The sequence below is a fragment of the Meira miltonrushii genome (assembly GCF_003144205.1).
Source record: "Meira miltonrushii strain MCA 3882 unplaced genomic scaffold FA14scaffold_4, whole genome shotgun sequence".
NCBI lineage: Eukaryota > Fungi > Basidiomycota > Exobasidiomycetes > Exobasidiales > Brachybasidiaceae > Meira > Meira miltonrushii.
In genome coordinates this window covers 608,077-634,336 of record NW_020289946.1, presented here as the reverse complement: position 1 = coordinate 634,336, position 26,260 = coordinate 608,077, and the positions used below count along the sequence as shown (strand labels likewise).

At 42.5% G+C, this 26,260-nt stretch overlaps 14 protein-coding genes across 14 annotated transcripts in view; 7 read left to right on the top strand and 7 right to left on the bottom strand.

The window, feature by feature from the left end:
* FA14DRAFT_191763 (uncharacterized protein) overlaps positions 1-594 on the bottom strand; it is a 1,142-nt gene extending 548 nt beyond the window's left edge. Inside the window, exon 1 of the mRNA XM_025501888.1 lies at positions 1-594. Coding sequence (XP_025352982.1) covers positions 1-518 — 518 coding nt within the window. The 5' untranslated portion in view covers positions 519-594.
* Positions 595-3,095: 2,501 nt separating this feature from the next.
* FA14DRAFT_157386 (WSC-domain-containing protein) lies at positions 3,096-4,239 on the top strand (the record flags this gene model as incomplete). Its single annotated transcript, XM_025497894.1, has 2 exons — positions 3,096-3,693; positions 3,758-4,239. The coding sequence occupies 2 exons, from the start codon at positions 3,096-3,098 to the stop codon at positions 4,237-4,239; spliced, it is 1,080 nt and encodes a 359-aa protein (XP_025352981.1).
* FA14DRAFT_76804 (NAD(P)-binding protein) lies at positions 4,130-5,291 on the bottom strand. Its single transcript, XM_025502851.1, has one exon. The coding sequence runs from the start codon at positions 5,270-5,272 to the stop codon at positions 4,340-4,342; it is 933 nt and encodes a 310-aa protein (XP_025352980.1). The 5' UTR covers positions 5,273-5,291; the 3' UTR covers positions 4,130-4,339.
* A 235-nt stretch (positions 5,292-5,526) lies between these two features.
* FA14DRAFT_191759 (GroES-like protein) lies at positions 5,527-6,573 on the top strand (the record flags this gene model as incomplete). The annotated part of the gene is made up of 1 exon (XM_025501887.1): positions 5,527-6,573. One exon carries the CDS (start codon positions 5,527-5,529, stop codon positions 6,571-6,573), a length of 1,047 nt encoding a protein of 348 aa, XP_025352979.1.
* FA14DRAFT_162011 (Low affinity iron permease) lies at positions 6,560-8,513 on the bottom strand. The gene has a single exon (XM_025499383.1). The coding sequence runs from the start codon at positions 8,335-8,337 to the stop codon at positions 6,817-6,819; it is 1,521 nt and encodes a 506-aa protein (XP_025352978.1). The 5' UTR covers positions 8,338-8,513; the 3' UTR covers positions 6,560-6,816.
* Positions 8,514-8,929: 416 nt separating this feature from the next.
* FA14DRAFT_162010 (MFS general substrate transporter) lies at positions 8,930-11,116 on the bottom strand. The gene has a single exon (XM_025499382.1). The coding sequence runs from the start codon at positions 11,017-11,019 to the stop codon at positions 9,190-9,192; it is 1,830 nt and encodes a 609-aa protein (XP_025352977.1). The 5' UTR covers positions 11,020-11,116; the 3' UTR covers positions 8,930-9,189.
* Positions 11,117-11,305: 189 nt separating this feature from the next.
* FA14DRAFT_76720 (FAD/NAD(P)-binding domain-containing protein) lies at positions 11,306-13,187 on the top strand. The gene has a single exon (XM_025502850.1). The coding sequence runs from the start codon at positions 11,789-11,791 to the stop codon at positions 13,085-13,087; it is 1,299 nt and encodes a 432-aa protein (XP_025352976.1). The 5' UTR covers positions 11,306-11,788; the 3' UTR covers positions 13,088-13,187.
* A 108-nt stretch (positions 13,188-13,295) lies between these two features.
* FA14DRAFT_76709 (uncharacterized protein) lies at positions 13,296-17,029 on the top strand. The gene has a single exon (XM_025502849.1). The coding sequence runs from the start codon at positions 13,492-13,494 to the stop codon at positions 16,642-16,644; it is 3,153 nt and encodes a 1,050-aa protein (XP_025352975.1). The 5' UTR covers positions 13,296-13,491; the 3' UTR covers positions 16,645-17,029.
* FA14DRAFT_181352 (Cwf15/Cwc15 cell cycle control protein) lies at positions 16,931-17,746 on the bottom strand (the record flags this gene model as incomplete). The annotated part of the gene is made up of 1 exon (XM_025501089.1): positions 16,931-17,746. One exon carries the CDS (start codon positions 17,744-17,746, stop codon positions 16,931-16,933), a length of 816 nt encoding a protein of 271 aa, XP_025352974.1.
* Positions 17,747-17,990: 244 nt separating this feature from the next.
* On the top strand, positions 17,991-19,130 carry FA14DRAFT_109668 (glycosyl transferase; the record flags this gene model as incomplete). Its single annotated transcript, XM_025495886.1, has 2 exons — positions 17,991-18,775; positions 18,845-19,130. Coding segments are annotated over 2 exons (1,071 nt in total), but the record flags the coding sequence as incomplete, so codon positions are not given.
* Positions 19,131-19,273: 143 nt separating this feature from the next.
* Positions 19,274-20,593, bottom strand: FA14DRAFT_181350 (FAD/NAD(P)-binding domain-containing protein; the record flags this gene model as incomplete). The annotated part of the gene is made up of 1 exon (XM_025501088.1): positions 19,274-20,593. The coding sequence occupies one exon, from the start codon at positions 20,591-20,593 to the stop codon at positions 19,274-19,276; it is 1,320 nt and encodes a 439-aa protein (XP_025352972.1).
* Positions 20,594-20,967: 374 nt separating this feature from the next.
* On the bottom strand, positions 20,968-22,418 carry FA14DRAFT_174365 (uncharacterized protein). Its single transcript, XM_025500535.1, has one exon. The coding sequence runs from the start codon at positions 22,186-22,188 to the stop codon at positions 21,064-21,066; it is 1,125 nt and encodes a 374-aa protein (XP_025352971.1). The 5' UTR covers positions 22,189-22,418; the 3' UTR covers positions 20,968-21,063.
* Positions 22,419-23,729: 1,311 nt separating this feature from the next.
* FA14DRAFT_76694 (uncharacterized protein) lies at positions 23,730-25,379 on the top strand. The gene has a single exon (XM_025502848.1). The coding sequence runs from the start codon at positions 24,072-24,074 to the stop codon at positions 25,104-25,106; it is 1,035 nt and encodes a 344-aa protein (XP_025352970.1). The 5' UTR covers positions 23,730-24,071; the 3' UTR covers positions 25,107-25,379.
* On the top strand, positions 25,167-25,794 carry FA14DRAFT_162006 (uncharacterized protein). The gene is made up of 2 exons (XM_025499381.1): positions 25,167-25,309; positions 25,375-25,794. The coding sequence occupies exon 2, from the start codon at positions 25,569-25,571 to the stop codon at positions 25,773-25,775; it is 207 nt and encodes a 68-aa protein (XP_025352969.1). The 5' UTR covers positions 25,167-25,309; positions 25,375-25,568; the 3' UTR covers positions 25,776-25,794.
* The last annotated feature ends 466 nt before the right edge of the window (positions 25,795-26,260 follow it).

Below are 26,260 nucleotides of genomic sequence, written 5' to 3'. Positions count from 1 at the left end.
GGGTGAGGGTGAGGGTGAGGATGTTCACGTTTTGCCAAAGCGCCAGTTGGTGCAACGACGGCTTCGCTTGAAGATGAAACGACGGAAGACGACGAGCTTGCACTTGGGTGAGGATGTGGGTGTGGGTGTGGGTGTGGGTGCGGGTGTGGGTGAGGGTGAGGATGTTCACGTTTTGCCAAAGCGCCAGTTGGTGCTACAACGGCTTCGCTTGAAGATGAAACGACGGAAGACGATGAGCTTGCACTTGGGTGAGGATGAGGGTGAGGATGTGGGTGTGGGTGAGGGTGAGGGTGAGGATGTTCACCACGTTTTGCCAAAGCGCCAGTTGGTGCTACAACGGCTGCGCTTGAAGATGAAACGACCGATGACGATGAGCTTGCACTTGGGTGAGGATGAGGATGTGGGTGTGGATGCGGGTGTGGGTGGGGATGAGGATGGTTATCCCGTTGAATTGGTCCAGCAGCGGCTGTGGCTGTAAAGATTGCCAAAACGGCAAGGGTGTAAATTGACAAACGCATCTTGAATATGGGACTTGCGAGGGGGGGAAAACGGCCAAAAGGGAGATTTTGATAGAGATTGGGCTGTTGATTTAGGATGCAGGTCTGACTATATATACTTTTTGGGTTTGTTGATCTCAAGATGCGAAATAATATATGCAATCACACCATAAGCTACTTTGATCTGCATATCAGACCCTCAAACCATAAGTGTGGTTAATATGTCTGCTTCTGGCCATTGTTCCCGATTGGTAAAAGAAGCGAGAGAAGAACTCGTTCTTCTGCACAGTAAGAAAAGATCTGTCATACGTTTTCTTTAATTGCCGTAGGTTGGAGTGAATTTCTGCTTTGTCTTACAAGAAAGACACTGCTCTTTGATGATAGAAATCAAGCTAGCAATCACCGTCGGAAAGTTCTTTTGTTTCTTTTGATCGGTGAATTTGGTGATTGAGATAATGAATTGACATTGACAGATAGATAAATTCAACAATTCATCACGCTAAATACTGCGTCGATCATTTTGTACAACCTTCTTTTGAGAAGATGGTAAGAAAGCTGTCATCATTAAAGTGGTCAAGAAGGTATGCATGTTGCGAGCCTTGTTAGCGTAAAAATTAAACCTATATCCGGCTAGCGCGTTAAGGGATACACACGCATCCATCCTGCTAAATAGCATTACAACAAACACCACCCTGTACGCGTCAATCTTTCAAGCATGTTCTGAAGAAAACCTTGGAGTTCCGTTATTATGATCAAGGATGCATTAGGTTCTTATTTGAAACATATCCGAGTTACCGCTCATTCAATGAACGGGTTCTAGACCTTGATACCTTGGCAGTGATCATGAATAATAGCGTTCCCGCCTCTCTTTCTAGAAGCATTCAGATCATTCATAAGAAAATGGCAATAACGTGGAACATGTCTCATTCTCTTTACTGTATTCATACATTATCACGAGTAAAACCGATCGAAGCATCCTATTTGATGATAATCTATCCGCATCAGTATGATAAACAATACAATTCATCCTTTCCGGATAAGTTTATCCAGCACTACAAAGAATGATCTTTGATTACGGGCCATTAAGCTCATCAAATGAGAGTGTGAAGGCCAGATTTGCAGGGCAAACTAACAAAACGAATGTTGATCACGTTCATGGTGTCATCTTCTCTGTAAGCATTCGGTCACGTGAATTGGTGCTCTTTATGTTTCTTCGTAGAATATCAATTTCAACTGTATTATTCTCGATTATTGCATCAATTTATGCTTTGAGAGTATATAAAGCTCCATTCTCATTGTTCATCCCGCCGTCTTCTTCAAACAAAGCTCGTAAGCTTATAATTTTATCTACACCTCATTTTACAAAATTAAGTTACAGAAATAATATAAAAAGTTATACAAATTATTTTGTAGAGTATGTATAGCACATAGATAGATTTCATGTGTAATCAGAGCTCATGGTCGTTATAACTCTACATCTCATATCTATCCTTTTCTATGAGAGCATCCAATTTCTCATAAAAATTGAACAAGAATTAACATTTCTTTTTATTTTTTTATTGTGAAAATTCAATGTCAATTGATTCCTATCATCTTTTAGGAAGTCGTTTGTATACTCCAAATAGGAGCTCCTGATGATTCTACATGCTCCCATAAAGTATAGGAGAAAAGGAATAGACGAGAAAGGATCTATAGAGCAGAATTCCACTGTTCAGATCACCATGAGATGATCCTTATGCACGCCGCGCTATGGTCATTAGTCCAGAGCACGTGTATGTTTTGTGGCATGCAGTGAATTCATATATTATTAGAACATCAACTGGACAAAATGTCTACTCTTTCGTCCTTGAAAGATGCGTATATTTCTTCAATATAGCGCCCTAAGCGGGCTAAAATCATTAAATCGACGGACATTGACGGGACTTTCCCATAGCTATTTAGCCATTGTTCCTCGGCCCGAATGAATGGTTCACCGATATGATGAAATATCCCGACTTTAATGACCCTTTCACTGGATAAATTAATGAGCAGAAGTCAGTGCGGATAAGCTATATATACATCGATCCGGCCAACTAACGTCGGACATGCGAGGTTTTTGTTTGAATACACACACACACCATACGGACATCATTGCGGGGAGGCGTGGCTTTTGACGCGTTTGTTTGGTGGCTTTACTACACGGGAAGGGGGGGCACCTTACCCGCTTTCATTAGAGTGACGCGCTGATTTGCCTAATGCACTGCACCGCACACAAGCACGCATACATTCGGGATCAATTTAAGCTTTTCAAAAGCATGGAGACATTCTTAGCACGCCAAGCATGCCTTATTAAAAGGAATTTGGCATATAATGAGCATCACAGATGGTCATCATCACAACGTGGACCGTAAAACCATTATACTCCGAATGTTGATCTGAGCGTAATTACCTCCCCGTTCCACTTATTCGGATGACAGAAATGGCTGAGTGCCAAGGAGCGGAGAATGAATGCTATTAGTACAAACTTTTGTGTTGCTCTTCTATATAAATCAGCACTTCTCTTCATTGAAAACCCAAAAATCTCCTCATCCAAGATCCAATCCAACCCCTCACCCCAAAATGTTCAGATCAACCTCCCTCTTCGTGTTTGTTTCTTCCGTCATCCTTGTCGTTCAAGCTCAGACATACCAACCTACCGGCCCAAATGCAGGTAATTGGAAGTTATTGGGTTGTGCAAATGATCTTTATCCAAACGCACGTGCTTTGAACGCAGCCTATTCTGAATCACCAAACGGTCAATCAACTTCAATCAGTTCTTGTTTGGCTTATTGTGATTCACAAGGTGCATATTTAACCGGAATCGAATATGGTTATCAATGTTATTGTGGTCCAACGTTGGATAATGGTTCAAAAATCAAAGTGGATGCTTCTGCTCTTTCCCCTTCCAATAACGGAGGCTGTTCAACACCTTGCAAAGGAGATTCTTCCCAAAACTGCGGTGGTCCAAACGCACTTTTGGTTTTCCAAAACACACAACATGCTGCTCCTTCCGTGAAACAGCTTTCGGGTCAAACGTACAAAGGCTGCTATGGTGACAGTACCAACAACCGTCTATTGCCATACGTCTATCAAGGTAATTCCAACCCTAGCATGACGCCGGAGTTATGTGCTTCAGGTTGCACGAGCAGAGGATATGATTTGTCAGGAACAGAATACCGTGAGTAGTACGGGCGTTTTATCTATAACGATCAAAATTGCTGACCTTCTTTCCTTATTTGCAGGCTATCAATGCTTCTGTGGACAATCGAGCTCCGTAAACCTTGGCAATGCACTGTCCGCTCAAAGTTGCGAATCAACTTGCACAGGTGACAGTACTTCCTTCTGCGGAGGACCAGGCACGTTGACCGTCTATCAACGTCAAGGAAGTGCTCCACCACCAACATCCAATAAGCCTAAACAAAGCGTTACTTCCGGCAGCAAGACGTACAATTATCAAGGTTGCTTTGCCGATGGATCTTCTCGTAGTTTAACAGGTGCAACTTTTAGTGATCCTGCCATGACGGCTGAAAAGTGTGTCGCATTTTGTGCAGGTCAATCCGGAAACGGTGGCAGATATGCCGGATTGGAATATTCGACAGAATGTTATTGTGGCTCTTCACCAAAGAATAAGAACACCGCTTCAAACTGTAATATGGCTTGTGCAGGCGATGATACCGAAACTTGCGGTGGTGGCTATGCTTTGACATTGTACAAAGTGGCATAACGAAAAAAATCCAACTATGATCACAGTAACGAATCAGAAACCTCTATCACAAAGAGAATCTTCCCGTAGTATCGTAATGGAATCTTATTTTTTCCCTACATCATTTTTGCACCATTGTGTTCAGGATTGAGTCAAAGCTTTCTGGTTGACGGCCATGCTTGGCAAGTAACTCTGTCAATAACGGATCTTGTATATCGCAATGCCCTTCTTGCACACTAGGGTACGTGCTCGCCCACCATTCCAGAAAAGGTGCTTGCATTTCGTGTTCCTTTTCGTAGTGCTCAATATACTCTGACTCTGAGCGAATCGATAGCGTCTTGTCTACTTTGCTAGCTAGATCTTTCAAAGTGAGAGTTGCTGTATTAGAAAGATGAATAACCGAATTGTTGAATCGTGCATCGTTTGGTGATGTGATGATCATAGCATTTGCCAGGCCCAGATCAGAAATACTCGTCCATGAAATCTGTCCATCTCCTGCGACGACGATCTCTTTCCTTGTCTCTTTCCCGCTTAGAGAATAATGTCCAAGGTACAATGGCCAACTTTCACTGTATAGTCCTTCACGAATGGCTGTATAAGATCGTAATTGGTTCTGTCGCTGTTTTTCCTTCAAGTATGCTTCTGTACGGAAATGTGCTCTCATAACGCCTGCTTTTGAGCCATCCTTGAATGCAAGGGAGGTATAATAGATATGTTGAACCACTGCTGAAATGGCTGCATCGATTGCACTATAATGACGTGACTCTCTTCCTTTGCCGTTCGGAGCATTGTTGAAATCAAGTTGAATCTCCGGTGTAGAAACGAGGAACAAAGAATCACATCCTTTAAGTGCATTTGCCATGCTATCTGTGTCGCCGTAATTGCAGTCACTCTTGACCGAAATGCCCCTTTCCTTCATCTCCTTCACACGAGGATGTTCGTCGGATGAGCTTGTCAAGACTATAAAATCTTTCTTGTCCAGTAATTCGTATCTTAGGATAGCATCAAGGGTTGCCCCTCCAATCTTTCCAGTGGTTGCTGTTAATGCTAACATGTTGCTTGAATGATCGTTGTGAGAAGAGAGTAAGTGGAGAGAAGATTTGTTTTTATTCCCTTGATCTTAAAAGCGGCCGGACATAAGCACTGCTGCCCTGCTTGGCGTAACGCGGGCGCTGGGCCGGCCAACACTTTACCCCGGATCAATTGACTGTCGTACGACCGGCCAACGCGACGGCGAAGAAGAAGATGAAACGCCCAAGTCCCACCACTTCTTACTCTCTTCCTTCATCTACAATTCACTACACCGTCATGTCGATGAAAGCAGTTGTCATCAAAGCACCTTATGAGGTAAAGGTGGAAGAAAGACCAATTCCAAAATGCAAGGAACCAACAGATATCATCGTCAAAGTACGTACTTCAGGTCTATGTGGAAGTGATTTACACATTTATCATGGACATACGACAGGATATGATTTCATAATGGGACACGAATTCGTTGGAAATGTTCATGAGATTGGATCAGCAATTAAGAATTTCATAATTGGAGATGATGTCGTGTCCCCTTTCACAACCTCTTGTGGTGACTGCTTTTATTGTTCGCGTAAACAAACTGGTCGTTGTCCAAAAGGCAAAGTGTACGGATCTGCTCCTTTGGACGGAGCACAAGCAGAATACGTTCGTGTAGAGCTTGCAGATTCAACTCTTTATCCTGCACCAAAGAACATTCCAGATGAATGTTTGATTGTTATGGCAGATATTGCACCAACGGGATATTACGTCAGTCAAAATGCAAATGTGATGTTAACGGATTACGAACGTACACAACCTACAACCTGCGTCGTGATTGGATGTGGACCTGTTGGACTTTGCGCTGTGACTGCGGCCTCTTCCATGTTCACAAACGTGTATGCGATCGACCAAGTTCCTGACCGATTAGAAGAAGCAAAGAGGCATGGTGCCAAAGACGCCTTCACTTTAGGAGACAATTTGGAAGAAAAGATTAAATCTCTCACAGATGGTAGAGGTGCGGATATCGTGTTGGAAGTTGTTGGAGCCGAATCTGCTTTACACTTGGGCATGCAACTTGCCCGTCCGTTCGGTATCATCAGCTCTTGTGGAATTCATACGCAAGCCGTTTCGCTGCATGGTCCTACATTATACAACAAAAATCTTCGCTTACAATTTGGACGCTGTCCGGTTCGTGCTCACTTTGAACCAGCTCTGAAGATGGTAGCTGATCATGTGGACACATTCAAGCCATTCGTTCAACACTCTGTCCCGATCGATAAAGCAGTCGAATATTACGATTTATTCGATAAACGTAAGATTCGCAAAACAGTCTTTACCTTCCCGTAATCATTTGTACAATTTAGCAAGTAAAGTTATGTGAATGACATTGTATAGATAACACAAGATGTACGGATACAATTATGTATGCTTGCATTGCAGAGTCTATTCGGAATTCTCCAAAGTTGATCTACTTTCTAAAGGTAGACTGAGCAAAGGGACAACAGACAGGAAGAAACTAGAGATGAAAGACAAAGTGAGGAGCAATTTTCCCTTGCGGGCGAGAGACGTTGCCGTTGGATCTATGGCAATCTACTGGGAACCTTCTTCTACATGGATATCATCCGATAAATCATCTTGCTTCTCTTCTGTAGCAGAAATGATGGTCGTGTCCTTTTCCAAACGTTTGATCGCTTGCAAGAGTACGCTACGGTATTGAAGTGCCTCCAAGGTATCCTTTTGTTTACGTTTATCGTTTGCCATGTGACCGGTGATCAAAACTTGCATGAAAAAGCTTTCGATGATGGACGGTGGAACGTTGCAGATCAATTGACCGGTTAAACTCCAATGCATCACTGATGCTCCGACCAGCATTCCAATGATGGAGATAAAACCGATAACGACTGTCATTTGATGCGCAGTAAAGTTGCAAACGGCCGTTGAGATACGTTGAGACAAAGATTTGAACGAATTGGGTTCCTTCAAGCTGACCTTTTCACTGTCGAGACTTGTTGTATGGATGCATGCGAGTAACTCTTTATCTTGCTCTAAAATCTGTTCAAATTGCTTGCTTTCAAACATTTCGATCACATGTTGAACGTTACGCAAAACGAAACCGTCATTCATACCGATCAAACCAGAATACGTTCCGATCAAAAGCCACCAGTTATCGTTGAATGACATCACGGGCCCGATAGCAACCCAAACTGCAAAGACGATGATGAGGATAAACAATCCCACCAAACCTCCAACAATGTATGCATAAACATTGATGACCGTTTGAACGAGATTTTGTTTTGGTAAGACGATCAAGACCGGTTCGTTTGATTTGACATCACCAGTCATTGTGCGTAAATTACGTTCAATTTCACGATCGATTTGATTGAGCTTTTGCGTTGATTTCTTTGATCGAGCTGAATGACCTTCACGAACGACGGCCAACAGGGAAAACAAGAAGACCATCCAAGCAGAAGTAGCGGAATTAATGTATAATTGCCATTGATTGCTCCACTTGTTTGCTGGTCCAAATGCAAGCCAAACGATGATTGAAAGTACAAAAACGCCAACAAAGCCAATATGCCCTGTAAAGGCAGCCAATTTGGTCAAATAACGTTCTACCAAAGGTTCTTGCGTAACTTCTTCTTCTTCGACATCAGCTTTTTCATTGATAGCTTTTGTGAGGATATCGGGCTTTTCATTCACGAGCATGTGTAACATTCTGGCCTTGCTTGCATTTCTTGAGCGCAACTTTGCAATATCTTCCAATTCATCTGCATAACCAGTCAATTGTTGACGCATGAGGAGGGTATCAAAGATATAGCTAATAATAGCTTGAACATCCGAAATGAAAATCGGCCACAAAGCTTGATTACTGAATGGGATACCCAAGAAAGCCCAAACCAACAAGCAAATTTGAATGAAGATGAACGTATACTTGCTTCCTGAAACTCTGACTAACCAGTCAATAAAGCGTTCCAAACGTTTAACCTGCTTTGTTGCCGATCCATCATCGATTTCAATTTCATTGGCTTTGCCGGTATTGCAATCGTTTGCACATGCTTCTACTTCACGTAGAGGCATGAAAGATTTCAAAACAAAGTCAATCACCTGCATCGTGAATTGATGAAGATTAACTTTTTCGTGATAGTAGTGGTAGGACTTGTGTGAATATTGCAAGTGCTGCAATACCTTTTACCATTCTTTGCTGTGGGGATACTACTCTGTGGCAGTGATGGCGTTACTCAGCAAGGCTGGATAATGCACCTTTTTTTTCTTCTTTGCTTTACGGCTTTACGGGGAGAATAGCAATGGGGCGTAAGAAGTTTGTCTCATCGCCTATCTGATCAAAGTTATGCTTGTAAAGATGGAAAGATGGTTTCATCGATAAGAGATGTGTCTGTGTAGAGGGTAAATCCGATCGTATCGAAAGGTTTGTTGTAGGAATATAGGAGCATCTCATTTTTTACGTTTGATCTCTTTATATATGTATGTATTTGTAGTGACTACTTACTTCTCACAATTGATGTAAAAATTTTCACTTGTTTTTTTTTTTCCTTCCCCTTTCTGCACGCTTTGACCTTTTGTGAATGTGTTTTCACCGTGACCTGAAAGGAAAACCGTTGAGTCACTATGCGCAGGGCTTTGCATGTTATAAAAACCTATTTATGCAATGCAATTGAACTGAACTGAGCCACTTCTTGTTTGCCGGCGGAATATCTAATTTTACCAAAGAGGCACAACCCTCAGCGCGCAGACATGCTTCTAGAATTTAATAAACACCTGTTCCTCGGCAAGGGCAAAGGGCAAAGGGCGAGAAAAGATCTGAACTTGAATTTTAAGCTTGACAACGATCAAAACTGTCAGGCCATTTATGTTTGAAATTCAATACAATTCCGATCTGAGAGGTATATGCAATAAATGATATAATATATGTACATGCAAGTCTATTTGTGTGTGTGTGTGTATTTATGCTTGTGAATCTTCCTTTCTTTTGGACATGCAAAGTACTTTGCGAATAAGGTCCTTTTTCATTACTTGCTTTTCTGTGTTGATATTGCGAATTTTGATGAGGAACAATGCAGTGAAGAATAAAACTGCAAAGAGAGGAAGTGCAACGATGGAAATTAAATCAATCGTTCCTGTTAATCCTCGTAAGAGAGCTTCTCTGATTGGACCTTGAGGTTGAGAACGAAGAGCATCATAAGATAAATGTTCATAAGGTGTTGGATCAACATTAATTGCGACCAACTGTTTGCGAATTTGACCAGGCAATTGACCTGCTAGCATTGCACCGGTGATCGAAGAACCGATACCACCTCCAAATCTTTGAGCGAAAGCGCAGAACGACAAAGCACGAGAAATTAATCGTTTGTCTGGGCAATTGGCTTGTAAAGCGAGCATTGGACTTTGAATCATTGGACCCAAAGCAACACCAAGTAAGATTTGTGTTCCGACATGGTATCCTGTTGATGAATCAATCTTGATCGTGTACAACAATCCGCTTGCAACGATACCGATCAAAGGGAATAATAAGAATTGAGGGTAATAATGTCCAGTCTTTTTCGATAAAACGCCTCCAACGACTGCTCCTACTCCAAAAGTGATGACCAAAGCCAACATGTCCACACCACTTTTCAAAGCAGAGTGTCCTAAAACGGTTTCGTAGAACAGAGGGATAAGATAAATTTCGTTGATTGTGATCCAAAATACCAAAAAGCTTCCCAAGCAACAACCCAAAAAGTTGACATCCGCGAACAATTTGAGTGGTAACATTGTGCCCATCGAATCACTCTGTTCACGATACCAGAACCAAGCTCCTGTTACACCTAAAACGACTAATGCCATACAGATTGGTACTAGAGTTGTTGCTGATGCCCAACCGTTGTTTTGTGCTTCTTGCATAGGAACGATGACCATACAAACGATACCTGTGAGAAGGATGACACCGATCCAATCCAATTGCAGTAATCGTTTGAAAACGGAAAGTCGTTTGGTCTTGCTTTGTCCTAAAGCAGGTCTCATTGGGAATAAGAATAAAACTGCCGCAACGGCTACTGCTCCAACGGGTAAATTGACGTAAAAGCACCATCTCCAAGTGACTGAATCGGATAATGCACCTCCGATCAATGGACCAGCCACCATACTGATTGAGAAAACTGCACCTAACAATCCCATATAGATTGCACGACCTGCCAAAGTTGTACTTTCTACCAAGACTTGAACCATTCCCATAAAGATACCTGCTGCTCCGATACCGGAGATCGTTCTTCCAGAAAGCATGGCAGCCATATTTGGAGCAACTCCCGAAACCACACTACCGAGTTCGAATAAAAAGATTGCAAAAAGATAAACCATTTTGCTTGGGAAGATTGTTAACAATTGACCAAACATAAGTGTGAAACTACATTGACCGATCAAGAAAGTAGCCGGTAGCCATGTAATCAAACTTGCACCACCTAAATCTGTCACGATTGGAACTTGTGCAGTTGCAACGATTGTATTGTCCAAAGAAACAATGATGACCGACATCAACATACCCAAGTATAGCGGTAAAAATTGACGACGATTGAGAATGACTGGAGATTGCAAATCAGGATCCATCGAAGGTCCAGGTGGGGGATTTGGATCTTTTTCAGTAGAATCTCCTTTTTCCGAATGATGTGATTCTACATCATTATCTGCTTTCTCATCTTCTGAATGATGGCTAATACTTGCTGTTTCGATTGTGTTTGCAGCTGTCACCGAAGGGACGGGGACAGGAGCAGAAGCCGTTTGTGTTTGAACGGCGGAAGACATTTTGTCGAAAGAGTTAAGGCGAGGTGATGATGAAGAAGAGTTGATTGATCACATTGAAAGCAAGATCTTTATATATTTTTCAGAATGAATATCATGACTCTTCGTTTTTCATATGAATCAAATTTTAAGAAAAGATTCTTAGTGGATATCCGCCGGTGAAGAAGTTGTTGATCGTTTGAACAGCTGTTGTATGCATGCAGGTACCCTTTAAATTTCAACCCGCGGGATTAAGAGAATCTAAAGTGCGCCCCGCTGTGTCTTAACCCCATGCCATACTCAGCGTTCGCACGCACAAAAGAAAGGGGGCAGCAAAATCGCTAAATCTTAGCGGGAACGTCCCAAATGGTAGAGATTCGCGTCAAAGTTTCGGCCTTTTTTCCGCACTTTAGCCCGTGTCAAACAGTCAATCAGTCTAGTTTCCATGTGTTAACGACGCCCTTGCGGCAGGGAATGTTGTTTGACATTAACTCCTCGGTGATAGGGCTTCTGGGTTAAGTGCGAAGAACAACTTATCACCGCGCCCTTTTGTGTTGTTTCTTAGAATCCATGCGATTTGCATGCATGACATAGGTGGAGCGGAACAATCCGTTTAATTAAACTTCAACAATCAATCATAGAACACATCAACATGACTTCATCATCATCCTGATATAACGTAATACTCAATGGGTCCAAGAGCAAGGGTAAAGATATAAATACTAGAACTAAATCAAGCTCAATTCCCAACAACAACACAACAACAACTCACTACCATCATCACTCACTCATCATGCGTGTTCTCATCTCTGGTGCAGGTATTGCCGGCCCCGTATTGGCTTACCATCTTTCAAAAGGAATCAATGCTCAAGTCACAGTCTTGGAACGTGCTGAGAAACTCTTAGCACAAGGGCAAAACATCGATATTCGAGGAACAGCAATGAAGGTAATTCGTGAAATGGGTTTATATGATGAACTTAAAAAGCGTAATACAACCGAAATTGGTTGTCAATTCGTTACCGGAAAAGGTAAACCTATCGCAAGTTTTCCCGTTTGGATCGAAGGTGTGGAAACAAAATGTCCAAGTCCAACATCGGAATACGAAATCTTACGTGGTGATTTAGCAGATATGCTTTACCAAGCCACAATTCATGACAGCAACATTCAATACAAATTCAGCGTTACAGTAGAAAAGGTATTGGAAAATACCGAAGATCACGTAAAAGTTCGTTTGAGTAACGGAGAGGAAATCGAGTATGACGTTTTAGTTGCAGCTGATGGTCAATGGTCAAAAATACGCAAGCAATGCTTTGATGAGGAAGATTTGCAAGTGGTAGATAAGAATATGTACATCGGATATTGGACTGCCCCTCGTGATTCGAGTGATAATGATTGGTGGAGAATTTATCATACCACAAAATCACGTTTGATCTCTTTACGACCTGATCCTTATGGTACAATTCGACCAATGTTCAGCAAAATGCCTGCCACAGAAGAGGAAAAGGAGAAATGGCGTAAAGTATCAAGATCGCATGATCGAGCTGCGCAAATCAGCTTATTAAAAGAAGAATTTGCAGATGCAGGATATGAAGCAGACCGATTGATGAAATCGTTGGATACTGCAGAAGATTTCTACTTCCAAGCAGTTTCGCAAATTCGAATGAAGAAATGGTCAGTTGGACGTGTGGTGTGCGTTGGTGATGCAGCTTATGCTCCAACTCCGTTGACCGGAATGGGAACACCTTTGGCCATTTTGGGAGCATATGTTCTAGCAGGAGAATTGACGTCGCTCAAGAAAGGTGAGAATCCAAGCGGAGCTCTGAAGGAATACGAGAATGCATTTAAACCATTTGTTGCAAAGATTCAAGATGTTCCTTCTTTCATTCCTGGAGTCATGCATCCAAAGAGTTCATTTGGAATTGGAATTTTGCATACAGTCTTTTGGGTACTTTGCAAGATCTTTACTCAGCCTTTCATTGCGAGAAAATTCCCTGAAGGAGAAGATGAGGAGGATTATAAGCTAAAAGAATATCCAATCTTGCAACAATTGGCTTCCAAAACGAAATCGACAACCACTTCCGAGAAAGCTTGAGAATGATTTCATTTCTTGTATATACCTTTTCTATATATTGCCATCATTTTGTATATTATATTCTAGATTGACAATTTATTCACTTCTCTTTTCTCGGTGTGAAATTTCGGCGTTAAAAATGGTTGATTGAATTTGAATGCATGCGGATAATAATGACAGGCAAACAGGCACACACTAACACACTGCTTGTACGCTGTTTGAGTTTAATTTTATAACGGGCTCAGCAGCAAGCAAACGTCCGCTCAGCTTGTTCCTGATCGTGCATGACATTTTGGCATCGATTGACTCGATGAAAATAAAATGGGCCCGTAATTATACTTCTTCCCTCTATATCACCTAATCTATTTCCTTCCCAATGATCATCTTTACTTCTCAAGAAGATCGTATGGATAGAGATAACAACAATGCCGGGAAATGCGGGACCTTCGAATTGGAACGTTGATTCATCAAACGTTGACAAAAGAGTAAAACAGAAAAGGAATCGAAAAGCAATGAGTTGTACGCAATGTCAATTACGCAAAATAAAATGTGATAGAAATGTGCCAGGCTGTAATAGCTGCGTCATTCGTGGGATTGCGGATTTGTGTAAATGGGGCGATGAACGTGATGAGGAGTATGCGGGATCGTCTTACCCTAAGAAAGCGGAACAAGCAAAGCTTGAGAACGGATATGACGATCAACACAGCAGTGACGATCACCAAAAAGACACCAGCCAAAGCAACGGAAAACGGACAGATAAGCGAAAACACAAAAAGAACCACAAACGACAATCAAACGATGACGTTGGTCTGATCGTGGAAACAGTACTTAAGAAACTTAAGAGGAAAAGGAGAAAGTCCTCAAGTGTTACCGAATCGGATATTGATTCTATTTCTGACGTTGAATCTGAGTACGAAGAGAAAAAACCTAGAACATCATCTACCAGACGCAATAGACCTCGTAGATCTGGATCCTTATCCCCTCGAGACGATCGAACACCTTCGATGCGAGCATTGGGCGATCTGAGAGAACTGTTGCATTACGATTTACATCCTCCACCAAACAGCATCGCAAGGAAGTTAAACATGACAGCATTTGAAGGATTCATGAAGGATTGGAACCCATTCTTCCCTGCACCGTTCGAACGTGAAACACGAGTGCACGTCAAGTGTTTGGCAGTCTCTTTAACACGTTTGCCAAGTCGACAAGTTACCGAAAGATTGATCAAGATGTATATGGAAGAAATGGAACCCATTCGCGGGATCTTCAATCGAACTCTTTGGGATAGACAAATGTCAGAATTCTGGAACGATTTAGATGGTTTAGGATTATCAACCGGAGAATTTCCCTCTCAAGCCATCACATGCCTTCTTAATAAACCAATGAGCGACTTTTACGTTTCATCAAAAGCGAATGCGACTGACAAAGATTATGCGATTTGTTCTGTGCCGAATCAAAGCATGATTGCGTTGGTTTTCACATTGGTCGAACAAAGTGCACGGTTTTGCAAATTGGAAGAATTGATCTCGATGGGATGTGTACCCCGTGGTGCCACGGAGGAGGACGTTGCGAAAGGCTGTCAACTGCTAGCAGACGCAGCAAAATTTCACTCGAACTTGTCTGAATCTTTGTCATTGCCAACGCTTTGGTCGGTGCAGTATTTGATGTTGAACGACTTTATATCTTCAACAATGGTCAACCCTACCAGGTCCGTTTTTCAAGATAGTCGGACGGGTATTGCTGTTTACGGACAACGTGCTAATTCGGCCATCTACAGTGCTGTTAATCTTGGCTTGAATCGGTTAGGAAGTGGATATGATGATGCGTACAAATTGATCTCTGAGAAGAAATCTCGGGAAGTCATGGACAACGAGCAAATCGAGTCAGATGCAGAGGATCTCATCGTTCCTTCTCTTAATGCCGATATCTCACAATCTGATAAAAAGATCATCAATACAACGATGAGATTCGGATCATGGATGACGGAATTTGACGTTGATATATCATATAGGGAATTAGGTCGTAAGCTATGGACGACACTCGTCACGATGGACTGCTTTATCAGCAATCACTTGAATCAGTATCACACTATCCATCGAGGTATCGATCACACAGCACCGCCTGCGCCAGTGGATGATCAGGATTTACTGTCTCCGCATGCAGCAGATTTGATTTTGCAATCAAATCCGTCTTCTTCCATACCAAAACAAAATACGGTCGTATCATTCTCGCTCGCGTTTGCAAGATTGTCAAGGGTGAAAGTCGAATTGGAAAATGAAAAAGGTGCTCCTCTCCCCTACACGGATATTTTGGATTTGGACGATCAGTTCCATGCTCTTTTTGATCGATTGCCAGGATATCTTCAAATTCCCGCTTTATCCGAAGATGGTCGAGATGCTGTGAGTGCGATGAGATTGCGATCTACGCAAATGTCCGATATCCGACCTGGCTCAACGCAATCTGAAGAACGCTTTTATACGTTGCAACGTTCTGTGCTCAACGATCAGGCTTACTTTCGCCTCTTGCATGCTCATCGATCTTATTTGGGAAAAGGCATCAAAGACCCGCGATTCCGTCGATCAACTTTGGCATGCTTGGAAGCTGCCTATGGTATTTACGAAGCTCGAATTGACTTGGAAAAAGCAAATTCTTTGTTACAGATGGCAACATTTTTGCAAAGTCACTTGGTTCACTCTGCTCTAACGTTTCAGCTCGTCTTGCTTCATGAGATGGAAAGATGGAAAATCGCAAAAGAAGAGCATGAAAAGAAGTCAAATACGACCCAATTCATCTATGAATATGACCTTGCAGATATTGATGAGACATTGGAAAAGTTGAATACATGTCTAGGACTTCTAAGGAACAGGGCGGAGTCTATCAAAAAATTGCAAGAGTTTATGCCAGGATTGGAGTCATTCTTAAAGGGTGCCAAAGTACGAAGAGCCGCTCAATTGCGTGAAATCCAGTTGCGTGAGGGTCAACGGCGAGGCCCGAATAAGAGGAACGGAAAAGGTGCTTCCGTTGATGAGATAGCAACTGAAGATGGAGGACGTCAGCCATACATGCAAAGTACACTCCAGCAAAGTCAAAAGGATCCATGGTACAAATCTGTTCTACCTTCAATGTCCCCGGGAAAATTCAACACTGGATGGGCGGGAACGTTGGATCAATACAGAGGAGATAATCGACCTTTGCCTACTTCTGGAACAGAGATCAATCAATCTTTGTTCTCAACGGATAATCCTTGGCCAACACCTTTGTACATAAGTCGCGAAAATACAAGTGTTGATCGTTCGACTTTACCTACAAGTCATAATCAAACTTCAGTCTCTTCTGGTTCGATGATTGAAGCATCGCCAAGCGATGGTACAACACCTTCTTTGGATATGTACGATCCATCTTTATGGTCTTTGGAAAGTTTGTTTCCCAACTATTACGATGCAGGCTTTGATTTGATGGCAGCTTTGGAACAAGAACTCATGAATGGAGGAACAACAACTGCCGAACAAGCTGTCAATCGACCTAATGGAGGACAAACTTATCCTAATTTTGCATTCACACCTTCCCAATCATCGTAGAAAAAAGGAAAGGAATTGTATTTTTATTTTGTGCAATTAATAAACCACCACTTGTTCCCACAGAATGCTTTGATATGATGTCATATTCGCTGAAAAGCCTATGTATCTGAGTGTTTTCGGATCCGCATGTTGAGATCCGGTGCCTTTACTCGTCTATCTGATGCAATCACTCTCCGCCTTGGGACGAAAACGAAGGCTTCTGCTGACCTCGCCGCCGCCTTCAGAAAAGCCGTTAGCCCCCTCTTAATTCTGTAATGTTATCGATTAAATATAAGATACACTATCTCTATCGCACATATCTTTGCATGAACCTCTTGTGGAATTCTGATCTGGTCAAATCGTTAACGAATCCATTCTTATCGCCTCCTTCATTGCCGGCAGCTTGATTTTTAAAGATGACATCATCGTCCCATCTTCTCTTCACTCCAAAGCCCGTGCTCTCAGCTTGACTGCTGCTGGATGAAGCGCCTTTCAATGCGTGCTCCAAGTTCAACAAGGGATTTCCCAGTGCAATCTCCTCTTCCCGTGATGACTGTTCCATCTCTGATCTTTCTCGTTCTTGCCTTTCTTTCTCTTCCGCACGTTCCCGCTTGATCTTTTCTAGTTCTCTCAATAGCGCTGCTGTATCATCTTCTTCATCATCGTCTTCGCTTTCGCTGCTGTCATCTGAGTCGGAATCTGCTTCAATTTTTGCAGTCTTTCTCCCGGATTGCGATCCTGGTGTTTCGTCATCACTCTCTTCATCTGCATCCAATTCTTGTAATTGTGCGATGAGTTTCCTTCTCTCTGCATCTGTCTCAACGTCACCGCCTTCGATCGCCTTGGGTTGCTGTTCTACGTCCTCCTCCAGAGCTAGACCCTGTTCCTTACGCTTCTTGTTCCGGCTTGCTCTTTCAGCTTCTTCTAACTCTCTCTTCAGATCCCTTCTTGTTTCTGCCTTTGATGATGATCCTTCGCCATCGTTTGGACCACCTTGCTGTGGCTGTCTGAATTTTAGCTTCGTATGTGCTGGCATTTGCCGTGCACCTACTCGTGCAGATTTGTGTCTATCATCCGCTCTTCCCTTTGCTGGATCCCATGTTGGCCTATGGGCTGATGACATTTTTGCAAGATTATGAGGTGATGATCGTTGTCGCGTAATAAAAAGTTGTGATTGCAATCTTTCAAGCTCTAAATGACGCCGCCCGCGCCACATTAATACTCCACAGCGCCTCATTCAAGAACGCCAAGAATTAGCCCGTTTCTGAGTGACGCTGAGTGACGGGAAGTGGACAAAATGAAATGCTTCCCGACTATATGCATACAATCACAACCATCATCATGTCATTACAAACATGCCAACAGTGAACAGGATACCCAGAAGGGCAGCCTTATGGGCAATATTAGCAGCATTTTTGATATTATCACTCTTTCTTGCAATACCCTATCGACATAACCTACAAGATACATTTTCCTATTCCACAAGACCTTTATGGGATAAATCCGAAGTACCGAAATCCGTCATTGCTCATCTTCATTCACCAACAGTACCGACAAACGATTCAGCAGCATGTGCTCGACATGGATGGAAATTGCGTGAGAAACCTGTCACGATTTGGGATGCAACCTTGATCAGTACAGAGTTGGATATGTTGGAAATTCGAATGCGTGAATTATGGGATGTAGTGGATTCATTTTTAGTCATGGAATCAACACATACAATGACGGGGATCGAAAAAACTCAAATGCATTATCAACAAAATTCACAAAGATTCTTGCAATTTGCACCTAAATTGCATCATAAAGTAGTACAAGGAAGAGCGTTACGAAAAGGTGACGGTCCTTTCACCCTGGCCAACGAACAACGTGCTATGATGTCAGCTTTTATCAATGAGAAATCTCCCTCGCAAGACACTCTGATCTTGATGGCAGATATCGATGAAATCCCAAATAGGGCGACGATTGAATTAATTAAAGCATGCGATACACCTTTACCGCTTCATCTACAACTACAAAATTATTTGTATAGCTTCGAATTTGCTACTTTGGCTGATAGTTGGCGAGCATCCGTTCAAAGGTGGTCTGATGCCAGTGGATATTCTCACGGAAAGGTTTCAGAGCAGATTCTAACAGCGTCTGGCTGGCACTGCAGGTGAGTTTGAAACTTATTTGAATGAATCTATAAAGAAGTTTATATGCTAATATACAACGTTTCTATCAGCTTCTGCTTTTCAACATTGGCCGATTTCAAGTACAAGATGTTGTCCGCATCACACGTTGATAGGCTACTCAAACGTCCTGCATACAAGTCTTATTTGACCGATTCTTCAATCCAAAAACGAATATGCAACGGAAAAGATTTGTATGACATGCCACCTGAAGTTTTCTCTTTTGGAGATTTGATCCAGTATTGGAACGGTGCAAAGCATACCCTTGGTAATGATTACCTTCCACAGGCAGTCTTGACAGATTACGAACGATTCAAATATCTTTTACCGGGTAATTGTGTCAGACCTTCTGGATCGTTGGACAAGAATATCACACCTTTCAACTTGAAAGCACCTCGAGATCATCTGAACGGGTGATACCGAAAGACCACTCGGTTGTACACTATTATGGAATGCATTTCTTCTTCCTCTCCCGCAAAGCACTATAGATGCATTTCGTCTAGTGATAATCCTCGCTTTATCCAGTGTTTCTCAACATTCATATCTGGCCTTCCCTCTCCTTTGCGATAAGCTACGCCATAAGCACCTTGTGAGATTGCATCTTTGAGGCCGAGTGATACTTTGATACTGATCGGTCCGGGTTTGTATACATCTGGCTGTTCACCGTTTTCCGCTAGAAATTTCTTTGCCCAAGAAGATGATTCAGGGTTTGTGCTTTGTTGTTGTGTGATTGCGATTTGACGACAAATGTTTCTACTTGCGATCCCGGCTTGTTCTCGTGCATTTGCTCCGTTTTTATGAGCTCCAAATGCATGACCTGCATCACCTGCAATGTAGATTTTGTCAAATGAACGAATCTTGTTTGGATCTTCATCAGGTGAAACGTTGAGCAATTGCAGCTTATCGTTTGTCCATGCTGGCGTTTGATCTAGCCAATTGTCTCCCAAGATTGGCTTTAAAGGTGCAGTGTTTGCTTTCAGACCTGTACAGTCAAGCACTAAATCTGCTTGAATCGTGTTCCCCTTGTTTGTCTTTACGTTGATGTCACCATTTGCATCCTGGCTTTGTTCTGCTAATCGTTCGCCCAAGAGGACATTAACACCATGTTGGCTAAGCCATTCATACGTTCTTTCGTGAACTTCATCTTTCAATTTAGGCAGCAGCTTTACCGAAGAAGAAAGAAGGGTAACATTCTTTGCTTCTGCGCCAGTATAATGATCAGCAATATCGGCTGCGAATTCGATTCCCAAAGGACCGGAACCAACGATTACGATATTCTTTGCAGCTTCGACTGATTTTCGAATCTCTGTTACATTTTCGATTCCGTCAACCTTGTTTCCGGAGTATGCAGACTTCCACAAATCGATCGAACCGGGCCTATAACTTCCCAAAGCATACACCAAATAATCAAAAGGCAAAGACTTTTCTTCATTGTTTTGCATAAATGTTGCAATACCACTTTCTCCATCTCGACTTGTTTGTGCGGGTGGATTGATGTTCAGTAATGTACCTTGCACCAGATCATGTCGACTTCCTTCTAAGGACGAACCAAAAATATTTGTATAAGGAATGAAAGCTTTGTGTGTATGTCCATCAACGACTGAATAACGTGGAAAAACGTAAACGTGATTGAAATGACTATTTCGTTCTAGAAGAACAATCTTGTGTGTTTCAGGTAATGTTTCTGATAGGATTCTAACGGCCTCGTGACCGGCATAGGAACCTCCTGCGACTAAAACAGTTTTAAGCCCTGGTTCTGCTTCTGTTGCCATTGATCGTATTTGGTGTTTTGTATGCGTCATCTTGAGCCGAGTAAGAGTCCTCCAAATGGTCATCCTTGGTGTCTGGGTGAAGGGGATGAAATTAGATTGGGTGTTGGTGTCCTTATATACTTCGAAGGCGAGACAGTACCCTACTGCTCAGCCCTGAAGAATGTAGTTATGGTAGTTTTCTGCATGCTGAGCTGCAACTGAGCTTATCCGTTCAAAAGAAGAAAAAAAGATGTCCGTTGATCGGAGATAAAAGTCGGAATTTGACCGCCGGCAGAATTCAAGTCTTCAGCTTAAAGCCGTTCGGTTACTATACGCGTGTATTTTTACAACCGATTATCTTATCAGATTATTCTACATGCCTTACATGCCGATATCCCTCATTCCTTTAAGCAACACTTATTTTACTCAGCAACACTCATGACTCGACAAGGGAAGGAATGAAATTATACGGGGTAGCTACATCAACACTAAAGAAGCACAGATCGTTCTTTGTCAGACCATCAAACACGGAACATTTGTCCACGAACGGCACCTGCTTGACGTGATTCGGTGTGAACGTCAGAGAAGAAAGCAGTTGGGTTATCTTCCAATTGTTTCAAGGTGAAACCACTTGATGAACCTGTATCTTTACCATCTGTTCCCAACAAGCCAGTGGTGAACGGACCTTTGATGCATGCGCTACTATGACGAGTCTTTGATTTAATCTTACCCCAAAGGTATGATTTCCTTTCAGGGTTCTTGTATGCCAATCGTGGTGGTCCAGCAGATCCGAATGGAGCGGCATGTGTATGCGTACTTGTCTTTGCAGGGCTAAAGTATACTTCATCTTTTGGGAATCCCTTAAGGGTGATATCATAACAGATCACATCTTCGTTTGTGTTGATACGGAATTCATACTTGCCTGAAGCACCTTCCAAACCGGCTGTTTTGGTACCTGCATTTGTGATGATTTGATCAGGTGTAGCATGTGTACGTAAAGTACTTGTGAACGAACGTGGCTTCTTGACTTCGAGTTCGGAACGTAACAATTGACCTCGAATTGCACCTGCGCTGAATGCTTGAGTATGGGTATCAGCAAAGAAACCTGCAGGGTTCTCTTCGATGTTCTTCAACTTGAAACCGGAAGCTGAACCAGTATCTTGACCGTTAGCAGTGACATTTGTAGCAAATGGTCCTTGCAAGCATCCTTTACTTGTACGGATCTCGGCTCCGGTGATATCATTACGTTCGTATTTAGGATTTGTGAATGCAATTCTTGGTGGTCCAGCACGTCCGACATCGGCTTGATGGATATGGGTGGCAGTAAAGGCAGGTGATTGATATTCACCCGTTACGCCGACTGTACGAATGTCCCAACAAATTATTTCTTGATCAGAGTTAATACGGAAAGCAAAGTGACCAAATGCTCCTGGTTGACCTGGAACAGGTTCTTGGTTGTTGTTGATAATTGTAGTGTTCACTGCACGGGTGGAAAAAGCAGATGTGAAATATTTTGGTTCCTTGACATGCTTACCGGCAGGCTTTTTCTGACTGTGTTTGTCATTCCATGTTCTTGCTTCCATTGGTGGAGCAGCAAGAGCGTAAGAAGCTAAAGCGAGTGCGAGAAGGGTAAAAGAGATCTTCATGGTGAAGGTTGGGGGAATGGGAGGTTTGGTGATATTTGTGGTAAGATGTTGTCAAATCCACTCCTTTATATAACTTTTTAAGCTTATGAATTACGCTTCAATTAAACAAGATAGAAGAACCAGATACATGGCTCTTGTTCGGCTTCATTTACATGGATCTCTTTCTTGGCATGTATGACATCAATGGCATGATGCCCGGATGAATATTTAAAACTCCTAATCAATATCCCACATCTTTATAAAGTGCGCCGGAGGTCCATGAATCGCCGTGAGACTAGAAAGGGATAATGCCGCTGCCAAGACTGATTCTTGTCTCGAACGGGCTTGAATTATAACGTTCACGGAGAAGCCCCTTGGTGATCGTTTGATTAAAATAATTCTACGTACATCTTTTCATCGTCTTACCCTCTTTTCTCACAATATAAGAGCGCCAAGCCAACTTAAGTATAGCTAACTGTGTGCCTGGGGCTCCTTTTTCGTGCGTATCATGTATGACTGCTAGATCTACAGCGTCTATCATGGTACGGGATTTAAGTTTTCAGGCTCTTTGTGAACGTGTGTGAGTTGTTTTTTGACGTCGCGTTACGCTCCATCCTTTCCAGCCGTTGTACAGCTTTAATAAACCCTGTTCACATTTCCCTGCGCAACACCGCAAGTGGCTTATTCAAACAGACTAAATTTAACTCAAGATCCTTGGCAACCCGGGGTTCACTTGGTATACAATAAAACTTAGCGTACTGTCAGTCTAGAGTTAAATAAAGTACAACTCTTTACGGAAATCATTCGATTTATACCTTTACTTGCCAAGCTTTCCAGCTTTATACTTCCAGCTATTATCAACAATCAATCAGAACGTCGATAAATGATGGATAAGAATAAAGTGTTGATAGAATCAAATGACGACCACGTGAATGACTTCTTTCTGAGCACGTGAAAACAAAGAAATCCTGAAAGAGATCTTTGTTTTGGTTATATACCAGCAATCATACGCTGTAAGCTTCGAGATGTTATGGTTCATAAACAGTAATGACTTGTTCCCTGAGCAATACGAACGTGCTTAAATATAATATAGCTTCTGGTTCTCTCGTACTTAGGATCGCTATTTTGCGGCTGAGTTTCCGATCATTTCTTATCTTGTGGCTGTTAAAAGGGAACGTGATCATGACAACGTTACGGATGAAGACCCGATGTCTCCGCATTGATGAAGCTTAGCAAGTATGGTAAAAGGGCTTAATTTGTGATTGTGTGATAAGATATTTTCTCCACTTAATAATCCGGGGTAATTTATCATTAACACAATCCTTTCACACGAAATTCCTTAAATGTTTCGTACGAGATATTCACTTCCAACTTGTCCGATCTTATCCGATGTAAGGTACTGTTGAAGTGTTATTTGACATGGGTTGACATCTGTCTGTCCCTCTTTTTTGTTTAGCCTGTTCGCTTACCATGCTAAATACTTGGCCGATGCAGGAATTAGGGTTGCGCAAACGCTAAAAAGGTGCATCGATTGTATCTTTGGGTCTAGGGACAAGTTAAATGTGAAAAGAGTAAGGCACGATGACGTCCATTAGCATCAATCATAGCCTTTTGTACCATGCTATTCTTTAATTTCCCCGCTTATCTATTGATACATTTCTAAGTAGAACAACCCTTGAGATCTATCCGCTTCAAATGCCAAGACTTATTTTAAAGTTGCGAAAAAGACCGCCGGAGATCAATGGTAAATAAAAGCGTTCGCTAATCATGTGGGAGTGATGCTCCTTGTCCCGCTCTTCGGCCTTGACCGGAATAAAATGCTGAGCACAATAAAGATGATACTATAAAATGCGGCTTTGCTTGAGAACTCTCCATCCTTTCCCTCAACCCCATTCACTCCCAAGATGGTCAGCCCAAAGATTAGCTTACCGATGCTTATAGCTGGTTGCTGTATAGTCATCGGAGCAGGTATTGCTGGTATCATCTCACTATGGATACCTCTCAAATCGTTTCCAGCCAAATACACTGCCAGTCCTTTCCCAAGCGTGGCATATGCATACAACAACAACCAGAATACGGCACAATGTTGTGCATACGAAAAAGATGTTTACAGACTTGTTTACCTTTGCAATGGTCGTGGCGACGATCCATGTAGTGAAGGTAGAGTTGCAACCAGTACAAGTCCCATCACCACATCTACCGCCTTGCCAACATCTTCACCACCACCACGGTTTTATCTTTACAGATATAGCGGTGACGATGCTGATTTTACACCAAGTTCATATTACAGTGAACGATACCCAACCAGCACAGCAGCTCCATCACCTACAACAGTCACAGTCACAGTAGGAGCAGGCTCAAGTACGATCACAAGCGTTTCCAATGCAGCTCCAACTTCACGTTTTGCTTCTGCAACTGGCTATGCAAGCCGTACAGGTTACTTAGACTCTTATTCTGCCTCCAAAAGTGCAGTCTCGTCTTATTTAGAAGGTTATGTGGTTTCATCTTCAGCTGTTGCTCCTTTTCAGACAACATTCAATATTCACATACCAAGACCAGTCTATCCCGCAAGGATCTACATGACAGTCTATCAAGGTATCGCAATCGCTTTCGTCCTTGCGATGTTGTTGCAACTTATTATCAATTTAGCAATCGCTTGGCGAACGTTAGATCCTAGCCGCTCTGTACCGGAAAATGATTTAAACGCCGCCGAAGAGGAAAACAAAGCCGAATCACCACCACCTTACACTGCACAACAAATTCCATCAAGGTTCATATTTTCAATTCGATCAAATGAATTTGAAGAAGAGGAAGAAGCACAACGACAAAAAGAAGAAAGTCAAAGTAGATTAATGAGAGCTTGTTATCTCTTAACGCCTGCCTCTCTTGGAGGATTATGGTTGTGGCTCATAATACCGTTGTGGATCATGTCAATGTGAGTATTGACCGTTAAGGAAGAAGACAAAGTATTCAATTGACCTTTCACCCCTTCTTTTCAGAGCGGCAATCGGTATTCAAGGAACCAATTTCCGTGACCTTCAGTCTTTCCTGAATGCGGGAGCATGTGGTAAGGATACTTATTTGTATTCAACTTGGGAAAGGCTTATCTGCGGTGGATATCCTTCTCAGAACCCCTACACCTGTAAGTTGTCAGAGCCTAATTCGTGTAAACTTATTTTACTGACCCACGGATTTTACTCATCACAGACACAGCAGATCCTTCCAATAAACCCTTAACCTTAAGCAATTATGCATGGCCATTGGTGGTCTCGATTTCGATGTTTGTGGTAATCTTTGTTGGCTTATGGATCTTTTTCATTTCTTACATCATTCGTGGAATTGATGCTTCCGAACGATTTCAACGGAAATATACACGACAATATTTACAGGATTCTGCAACGATGCAACGAACCGGAGATAGATCACAAATAGCCGATTATCGCCCTTTGCCGTTCATCACCTTTGTACCATTTAACAATTTGCCCAATTATGGAGGAGGAGGAGGTGGGGGAAGCGGAGGAGTTGCAGGAGGTGGCTTTGGGGGCGGCGGCGGTGGTGGCTGTGGAGGGGGAGACGGTGGTGGTGGCGGAGGTGGCGGATGTTGCTAATCTTTCCGATACTTTTGATCGAGAACAATGACAAGTCTTTATAGCGTTTATATGATTATTTCAATAACGATGAGCTTTACGATACCAGCCGTATGTGACACTGTTAGAATATGCGCATTCTATACCTCGTGCTCGTTTAGCCGCTTGCATACACGTAGACAAGTGCTGAGTCACGCACTGGCCATCTCGTGCATGCTCAGTCAAAACAAACCTCAGCCAGCGTGCACACATGCGCGCATGCATCAATAATACACCAATCACACTCTTTTACTCACCCTCACCTTCTATGACTGTCATCTGAAACATAGTGCCTTTGCAGCTGTGCCTATCGAATTCGAATCGCATCAATCACATACTACTTGTTCGATTTAGCGTCTTTTTCTTGGGCGTACCGTTAATAATTTCGGTTGAATGACAACTTTCCTACCGTTGACTGAAACCGATCTTTTAGTGCATGCATTCCGGGGTATGGAGAACTATCAAAG

Excerpts from the sequence above, each read along its gene's own strand:
- FA14DRAFT_76694 (XM_025502848.1), top strand. The coding sequence starts at position 24,072 with ATGGTCAGCCCAAAGATTAGCTTACCGATGCTTATAGCTGGTTGCTGT.
- FA14DRAFT_174365 (XM_025500535.1), bottom strand. The coding sequence starts at position 22,188 with ATGAAGATCTCTTTTACCCTTCTCGCACTCGCTTTAGCTTCTTACGCT.
- FA14DRAFT_76720 (XM_025502850.1), top strand. The coding sequence starts at position 11,789 with ATGCGTGTTCTCATCTCTGGTGCAGGTATTGCCGGCCCCGTATTGGCT.
- FA14DRAFT_162011 (XM_025499383.1), bottom strand. The coding sequence starts at position 8,337 with ATGCAGGTGATTGACTTTGTTTTGAAATCTTTCATGCCTCTACGTGAA.
- FA14DRAFT_162006 (XM_025499381.1), top strand. The coding sequence starts at position 25,569 with ATGCAACGAACCGGAGATAGATCACAAATAGCCGATTATCGCCCTTTG.
- FA14DRAFT_76709 (XM_025502849.1), top strand. The coding sequence starts at position 13,492 with ATGCCGGGAAATGCGGGACCTTCGAATTGGAACGTTGATTCATCAAAC.
- FA14DRAFT_76804 (XM_025502851.1), bottom strand. The coding sequence starts at position 5,272 with ATGTTAGCATTAACAGCAACCACTGGAAAGATTGGAGGGGCAACCCTT.
- FA14DRAFT_162010 (XM_025499382.1), bottom strand. The coding sequence starts at position 11,019 with ATGTCTTCCGCCGTTCAAACACAAACGGCTTCTGCTCCTGTCCCCGTC.